General features: G+C 39.1%; 1 protein-coding gene across 1 annotated transcript; it reads right to left on the bottom strand.

Moving 5' to 3' along the window:
• Positions 1–2833: 2833 nt before the first annotated feature.
• Positions 2834–8987, bottom strand: LOC306852216 (G protein-activated inward rectifier potassium channel 1-like; the record flags this gene model as incomplete). Its single annotated transcript, XM_079388913.1, has 3 exons — positions 2834–3471; positions 3728–3944; positions 8310–8987. The coding sequence occupies 3 exons, from the start codon at positions 8985–8987 to the stop codon at positions 2834–2836; spliced, it is 1533 nt and encodes a 510-aa protein (XP_079245039.1).
• Between the last annotated feature and the right edge of the window lie 257 nt (positions 8988–9244).

Raw genomic sequence — 9244 nt, 5'->3', positions numbered from 1 at the left:
TGTGTGTGTGTGTGTGTGTGTGGTTTGGTTTAACACAGAATTTACTGAGCTCATTAGGTATTAATGAGCATCTGGAATTGTGTTCTAGAGCACATGGGGAGCATGACTGTGAAAATTATGCTTCAATGGAAAAATACTGTTACTGCATTAAAATTGAGAACAGGGCTGCTCAGGACCAGGTTCAATGAAAGATGGCTCTAGTATGTTTTAAACAGTGCACTATGGTAAAACATGTAAGGTGCAGTCTGGACAGGAAAATGTAGCTAAAATTTTAGATCTATCCTTGAGCTGTTGGAGGAAATTCGATCCAAGTTTGAGTTGGAGAAAAGCTGTTTGAATATTAATATTGAATATTTATCAAATGAGAAGGGTGTTCAAATCATAGATATGTACATATGTGGATGCATTATTAGCAGATGTTTCTATGGGCCTCAATACGTATAAGCCATCTGCCATATTGGAACGGAGCGCAAGTTGCCACCAGTTATACACATGTATGGATATTTAAATCTGCAATGGACTAAAGATGATTTTGCTACACTAATACAATACAACAAGACAAAACCATTTATGAAACCTGTAATATTGAGTTAATAGATTAAAAACACAAACCAACAAATTCTTATCTGTAAACCTTTGTCCAGTTTCTTTGGGTATTTAAAATGCAGCAGCTTTTACAACCAGACTCCTCGAAGTTAAATTGCACTTTTTTTCGACCAAATAATTTTCTTCTGTGTTGTTGTTAGTACATAATAGGTCAAAAAACATAAGCTACATGTCAAATGCAAATGGTGGATGTATTATATAGGGGAATTTATTTATATTGCACATCAACCTACTTAAAAAGCAGGTCATACATTTTTGATTATTCCTTTATTTAGAAAAGAACATATTTTGAAGAACATTGGGAACCAAATAACATTGTAGCCCATTGACCATCAATGTATGAACAAAAATGTGAACTGGGACTCAAACTTGGCACACTTGCACATGAGGCTATCGGCACTGATGATGACAGAGTTTTTACTTTTGGGTAAAGTGCTTTTTATTATCACAGTCTAGTTCTTCATTGTATATGTGGTACATAGTATGAAAGTACCTTGAATTGGATGCATAGGCTCTGTTTGACCCTAATGGGCAAGTATACTGTAAAGACTCTTACCATCAATACTGGCCACTGTGTTGAAACGGCTGTACTGACTCGGGTATATCAGACTTCTCTGGTCATGATTCCCATTTGCCCTTTTTCTGAGAACATTTACACGCTTCTATGCTGCTCCATCTCTAGAGAAGATATTATTCAGATGTAACATTTGTCCAAGCTGATGTGATGGCGCCCAGCGATCGATACTTCGTCTCAGTCATGACTGCAGTGTCTCTTGGCACCCAGTCAAACAGAGGAAAATAACCTTTCCATCAGAGTGAGGGTCAGCTCCATCATGATGGAAAAGCACTTTCTCTGGTCATTTGCTTCATGACCCTGTACAAGTGAATGGAGAATTTACACCCAAACTCATGGTATTCAGTTTATGAAATAATGTTGAATTACAAAGGCATTTTTTTTTCAAATAAGATAATTTAATCATGTAAATTAGGTTGATTTCCTAATGCTCAAGTTTCAAACTGATCAAACTGATTTATGTTGACACTAACTGAATTAGGAAATTTATTTCCTGTATTATTTTTTTCCTTATGGTTTACATTAATGGGAATTAAATGCATGGACTTACTGTGTGCCAGCCATGATAAACTGTACTATTATTTCACATTTCCGGCTGCTGCTGCGTTTCCTTAAAAATTAATTGCATGGGTAATGAACCTCCATGCGTCTAATTAAGAGTAATGGCAGTTTATGGCACGTCCCTGTACTGAGTTACTCTTTCTTGGAGATAAATTCAATTACTTTCATTTCTGCCTACTGCCTGAGGTAAAGATCACAAGGTTTCCAAGGAGATGATAATTAGTGTTAGCTTTAGAAGATGCACAGGTCTCTGGCCCTAAACACAGATGGGACCTAATGCAAATACCCTGATTGAAAGGTTCAGTTACACGCTAAATGTGTCATGCCTTGGTTAGCTTTTCTGGGCAATATAACTGGCATACTTGTAGATGCCAGTCAGAAACATCAAAACAATGCTTTCCAATTTTTTTATTGTACTGTTTCATAGAAATGAATAATGAAATTATTAAAATAGTCAGAAATGTTGATTCAAAAGCACAGTCATTTTCATCTTTGCACAGTGTCTTCCAACGAAACAATATGAGAGACATTTGAAAATGTTCTCAAATGAAGAAAAATGTTTTGACAAAGAAATAAAGTTATTTCAGTACTTTCGGTATCGATGAAAACAGTTCACATACCAATATTTCTTATAACATTGGTTGCAATAAACATGAATTTTAAAGTATATATACACATATATATATATATATATATATATATATATATTGCTGACAGTAATGTGACAAAAAGCCTTACACAATTAAAGCCTGTACATCAGTAAAGTTCCTCTAAATAAATACTTAATAAATAACTTATACTGTATAAATAAATGCATGTGATATTTTTGTTCATACTATAAAGGTGCTTAATCATTTAAAAGTAGCTGAAGCTTATTTGAATTCAAACTGAATTAGGAAAATCTACAATACTCATATTACTGAGGGCAAAGCAGGGAGTTTAAGGGACGTGGCTCTTCCATAAGCATAGAGAAGAAGAATCACATTATAGTAATTTTTAAATAAATATTATTCAATATTAAATGATAGAGAATTATATCTACCTCCTAAGCCTCAATGGTCATCTCTGTGTGAGAAATAAAGAAAGACCCATTCAGTGGTCTGCATTCATTCTGCGTAATTTTGGGGGGAGGTTGTCCTCGGGTCGGCCACTGGATGAAGGCAACGGATTAAGGCTAGGCCCTGGGACCGGAGCAGGAATTGGGACCAGTCTGTGATGCTCCAGCTCTCCTGCCGACTGGGTGTGGGCCTCTGAACCCAGCTTAAGAGGTTTGAGCTGGAGCTGATTTTCCGCTTCCACTTGACCCACAAGGGATCCGAGTCGCTGCACCCTGAGGGGCAGGTCACCCATGCTGGAGGCCTTTTCTGTTGGCTGCGTGCTTCCGGTTTTAAGGACCTCTTTTCCATTCTTAGAGCTCATACGCTGGAGCTTGCTGGGTAATTTGGAACCAGGTTCTTCGGTGTGAGGAACCCCATTGAAAGAGAAGATGCGCTCTCTGCGATTATGACCATCAAGCACTGTGGGTGAGAGAACAGGACCGGGGGAGGGCAGGGAGTATTTTTCATCCTGCTCCTTCACACTGTATGGAGGAGTGGGCACCTCAAAAGTGTTGTGAAACTGAGAGTAATCCACCCTGAAGAATCCCTCCTCCAGTGACATGACGGGGAGGAAGCGGTGACCCCACAGAACCTCGTCCTCTGTGTAAGAAGTTCGTGCCTGGCACGTCATGCCTGAAAGGGAAGCCATAGATTCATATCAGAATGAAAAGACAGAAACAGAATATATCAATATAATACAATATAATTGCTAAACACAAACTGCTAGACAGAACCAGTGTGTTGTGGTGCATGTAATACTCAGCATTGCAATTACAAATGATTCACATTACTCGAATTGTTAAGATGAAGTTAACGAAATAATATGTTTTGAATTTGTTAGAGAGTGTGTGTGTGTGTTTGTCACATTGTGGTAATGTCTGATACTAACCTGTAGTTTCTACAATGCCTTCTAGGATGACGACAATCTCAAACTGCTCATTCATGAGGGAACGCTGAGACAGGTCGAAAAAAGGGCTATTGGAATTGATCTCATGACATATTGTGAGAGGGGAGACAAGAAAAAGTTGGTCAGCACCTGTTCCAAATCCCACATCCAATTCCCGCTGATCCAACGGTAGAAACTCTCCCTCAGGGGTTTGACGAGACTAAAGCAAACACAGGGTGAGATAAGCAGTTAAGGCACATTCACGAATTCTTTTTCATATACTAGAGTTTGTAATGCTACATTTAATCTCGCCATACACTTCAGAGGATTTTGTAGATAAAGTTGTCAGCCTGTGGTGCTCAGGGGTGAACTAAAAATTAATAGTGCTGATAGTAATGTTTATTTGCACACACTGATGTGGTGTTGTTGTATTGCATTCACTGAATGAATTATGCAAATCAGGTAACAGCACAAATATGCCCCAAAAATCAGTACTGAGCACAGTTTGCATGATACAATTGCCTAGACTTTAGAGGATGAGTGTGAGTGTTGTGCAGGATGTAGCTAACTACTGTGATTTAGCACACTTTACTGGGATTGTATAACATCTACAATTCAGGAACCTGAATCACTCTTTACCTTGTTAAAAACGTTTTGCCGGAAGTAACTGATCTCTCAAGCTGGTTAGGCTGATCTATTGGTCAGTTTTAGAGAGACCGTGGCTGCCCAGCTAAACCAGCTAAAAAAGACCAGCAGATCTTAAAGGAACACTCCACTTTTTTTTGAAAATAGGCACATTTTACAACTCCCCTAGAGTTAAACAGTTGAGTTTTACCGTTTTTGTATCCATTCAGCTGGGTCTGGCAGTAGCACTTTTAGCTTTTAAGCTTGAAAGTAGTCCCCAGCTATATCATAACTAGTTACCTAGCTGAGGACTAGTTTCAGGCGCTGCGTAATATCATTATGCCTGCTGCACTCACGGTACGGCAGCCAAGTTCCTTGATTATTACGCCGGAATGAGAGTATAGTTCCTAGCCATATCGGCTGAGAAAATACACAATGTAACTACAGAAGAGTCAAGTTTTAAATAGGAAAATTATCGAAACTCTTTGGTCATTTTTGAGCAAGATGCTAACGGTCTAATCCGATTCAATGATCTATGCTAAGCTAAGCTAAAAGTGCTACCGCCAGACCCGGAGATCAGCTGAATGGATTCAAAAACGGTAAAACTCAACTGCTTAACTCTAGGGGAGTTGTAAAATTAGCCTATTTAAAAAAAAAGTGGACTGTTCCTTTAAGGTCAGCAAACGACTATTATGAATAAATTTGTTTAAACGTTGTTTAAATATTTTTTTAATAACATTATGAAAAAGAAAATATATTGAAAATTCGTAATTTAAAAAATTATATCAATAAGCTAATTTACATCAAATACCTACATTGTAATTAAGATTTTTTTTTTAATATATGTAAGTGTATATTTAGAAGTGTATATTTTAGATTAGTCACCATTTCTGGTCCGAGGTTGTTGTTTTTTAGTCATATTTTTTTGCTGTTTACCAGTGGTCCAACAATCATTTTTAAAACTACAGATATTCCATGTAGACATATGAGGTTATAAAATCAAATATGAAACAGTACGGCTATTTAAAAGAGTTTTCATTCAAGTATAATATGACAGTGACAGCTGTGTCCTGACCGTGTCAACTACCCACCCACAGACAGAACAAGGGTCAAAATTACATGACATATACCTCTGGTTTTATATATAATATTTACAGATGTCTGCATGCACAACAAAATCATTTAAAGGGCATCTTCAGTCAACAACCACAGTTTGTTAATATACCTTTACACATAGCCTTGCATTTCCATTTTAACATTAGAGATTGGCAGTGAAGTCAGCGGGGTTGGCTGCCTGTGCCGAAGGCCACAGATGGTGAACAGACTGAGAGCACCAATCACAGTGGTGTTCTCAGGAAAAGAGTGAGATTTTTCACAAGTATAGTTGCAATGCCACTGTCACACAAACACACACACACACGTTCTTATTTTAAGGAAGTTATAATACACAAGAGCAAAACCTTCAAAGGGGAACAGAAGATGTGTCATCTGCTGGTGTGATAAAGGTAGTGGAGAAACATCTGCTGACAGTCCTTGACTGCTGCTGAAACTAAGTGTGGATTGCACTTCCCACATATGTGTGTGATCTCAAAGCACATCACATATCAGAATGTCATCAATGTAACTTTTGAGGTGTCTTTTTTTCTCTCTCTCTCTGCTTTTGCTTGCAAATTTAATTGTAATAGTTAGCTATTTTTTATTAATTTTTTTTAAATGTTTTTGTGAATACTTTACACATTTAGATGTAAACACTTCCAAAAAAAAAAATTAAATCTCATAATTATGACAGATGTTATAAATAAAAGGTGGTTTTAATTATAGAAGAATATTATGGAAATGCCCAAAAACCAAGACTACAGCTAAACAAATATGCTTGTCAAACTTTGCAGAAACAGGGGGGAGGGGGGAATGAAAGGCTATGACAAGATCAATTTTTAACGTCTTTTTTCAAAGCGAGGCTGCAAGGGGAGGCAAGACAGTTCCCTGGAGTTCAGAGGTAGAGAGCTTTGAGACAAAAATTATCTTCGTTCCTCGCAGCTCGTACCCAGCATGAAGTCCCTGGTGATATTTAATAATTTTTGTCAAATCCCTCAACCTGAGTGAGATGCTATAGAAAGCCTTGCCATTCTAACCACAAAACTCGAGGGAGGCCATCATCTTCGCATGCAAAAGTCCACATGATTTTCTTTCAAATATCTCTAGAAAGAAACACGTCAAAGCTTATGGAACACAGCATGCAGTTTTCAGTTTAGACAAACGAGTGCAGATGGGTTTTTCGTTTGTTTGTTTGTTTGTGTGTATTGCATGGACGTCAAATGAACTTTTTTGACCTGAGGGAGTTGCAAATTTCAATGATTGACAACCTTTTAATTTACAAAATATTGATCATTATCTTTTTGAGCCGCTCTCAAGACCAGTAAAAACACTATGGTATAAACACTTCTCAGGCATTAGCTATAGTAAACAGTAAAGGAAAGAAAAAGAGACTGTAAATTTCAGGAGCAGGACAGAGTGCTTACGCTGCAGGCCGCTCTGAGAGCGATAGATGGGTTGCTGGGTTTTTTTAGTGCTCTGAATAGGTCAGTAACAAGCAAGGGCAAAATGGAAGGGAGGAAGGTGCTTATGAAGTCAACCATCCGTCATCCCGTGCTCACTGCATTGCGCCTACTGTGGTGTGGTGAGAGCCATGTGTCAATCATGATCTTCTTTTCTCAGAACACAGCCTCCCACTCCAACAGCCGCCTTCTGTGCTCTTTTCAGCCCCATGTTTTGCGTATTGCTTATCGTAAATCCTGGAGTGCATTTTCTTTGCCCTTTCCCCATGTGTTCTCTCGCTCTTACATCATTCTCACTGGAGATGCACTGGTGAATTCTGCCATTTGAAGATTGTCCAGTGTAAAAAAGTTATGGCAAAAGTGTGTTAAAAAAAGACTTATGACTTGCATAAACCTAACTAAAAAACAACAACAAAAAAATAAATTTGTCAAAAAGCTAAATAAAACAATAATAATGCAAGATATATTCTTGAAACCCAGATGTAATATAGTAATCTCATCCATTTTCTCAAGCTATTTTATGTAAATGAAGCCTATAGATATTTTTACTAAAAACAAACCAAAAACATTGATTAAAATGTTTTATTTTGCTGTGTTCCAGTTCAGATCTTTTTGTATTTTCTGTCAAGTAATTATTTTGGTTATTTTATTTTTTGTAATTTGTTTTACCAAGTACAGCTGAAAGATGAGCTGGGTAGGTGATATGGTAACTCATGAAATAACACACTGTATTTGCTTGGACATGTGATTCGCTTGAAATACTTAAGATGGCATGGAATTTTAAGCAACATAGGAACATCTTTGCCCTTTTAATGGTCATGCAATGTGACCTTGGACCTTACAAAGTGTTACTCTCCTACTGTCTGACTTTTTGAGCTGAACTGAGCTGCTGGTATAACACTCCGCTCATATTTAAACTCAGGCTTCAATAGCTTAGTGACAGTTTACATCGAGCCAAAAGAAATGTACTTTGTGTCCAAGAAGCATATGCTACTCTTACCGCAAGGCTTCCCACGGGAATCCATATAATCAGAATGGGAATGTGTCCAATTCATTTATGCACGTCATTGCTCTTTGTTCTGAGAGCAAACAAGATCTATATGCAAATCAGAGACTGCTGAGATCGGATTGCATTACATTAGAGGTGCAAACAGGCATTGACCAATTTTACAGTATGGCGAGCTCTGTTTAAAATCAATGCAAGCTCCCCTCCCCATGCGTCACGTGAAGCATCAAAACATCCAACACTGCTCTTAACTACGCTCGGAACAACATAATTTTATGTAGGATATTTTCGCTATTGTTGAAAGATGCGCCTTTGTGCTCTTAAAACCTGTGCGCAAACACAAACACACCACCATCCACATGTTATTGAGATTAATAGTATTTTCTACAGAAAGCCCTACCTTGATGAGTTTGCACCTGATCTGCGCCGACACCATGTGGCTATTCCTGAGATTTCCGATCCTAAACATGAGGCAGAGCTTCCCGTCCCGTTGTGAGATGACCGCGTCCTGGCTGAACATGAGGGTCTCTGCGCGTTTCTTGGGCTGAGACATCTTAATGAACATACAGCCGATGAGAAACGCGTCCACGATCGAGCCCAGCAACGACTGGAACAGGAAAAGTATGATGCCCTCCGGGCACTTCTCCGTTATGTATCGGTACCCGTAGCCTATAGTCGCCTCAGTCTCGATGAAGAACAGGAAAGCGGAGGGAAAGTTGTAAACGTTGGCGACGCACGGCGTGTACGATTCGTCGTGGCCGTGGCCGTGGCCGTGACCGAGATCCCCGCGGATGTACGCGATGATCCACCACATAGATGCCATGATAAGCCACGCGACTGTGTACGTTAAAAGGAAAATGAGCAAGTTCCAGCGCCACTTGAGGTCAACGAGTGTGGTGAAGAGGTCAGAGATGTACCTACTGGTCTCGCCGCCAAGGTTACCATGCTGGACATTGCAGCGCCCGTTTTTGTCCACGAACCTCTGGCGCTTTCTTTTGGCCGGGGCAGAAAAGGACATAGCCCGGTTGGTGTTCACCACCTGATAGTCTTCGCCGAATTTTCGCCTGATCGTAGACATGATGCGCGAGCCACAATTATTAGGTAAGTACGCTAGAAGGGTGTCTTAAGTTTCGCCGTGGCGCTCCATAGATCGACAACTTCGCTTGCAGCCTTTCAGTTAAGATTATTTCTGTTAATCTCAAATTGATCAAATGTGTGGATGCGCAAAAAAGCTATTTAGTAAAAACAGAGCAAGTATTCGCGTGTCTTTCTCGCAACTTCTCAGCTTGGAGATAAACGTGTAGTGTTGATAAACTGCGGCACCGAATCTGAACT

This window comes from Barbus barbus (assembly GCF_936440315.1).
Source record: "Barbus barbus genome assembly, chromosome: 32".
Classification (NCBI taxonomy): domain Eukaryota; kingdom Metazoa; phylum Chordata; class Actinopteri; order Cypriniformes; family Cyprinidae; genus Barbus; species Barbus barbus.
Note: the sequence above shows the minus strand (reverse complement) of the source record. Positions and strands in the feature narration are given on the sequence as shown.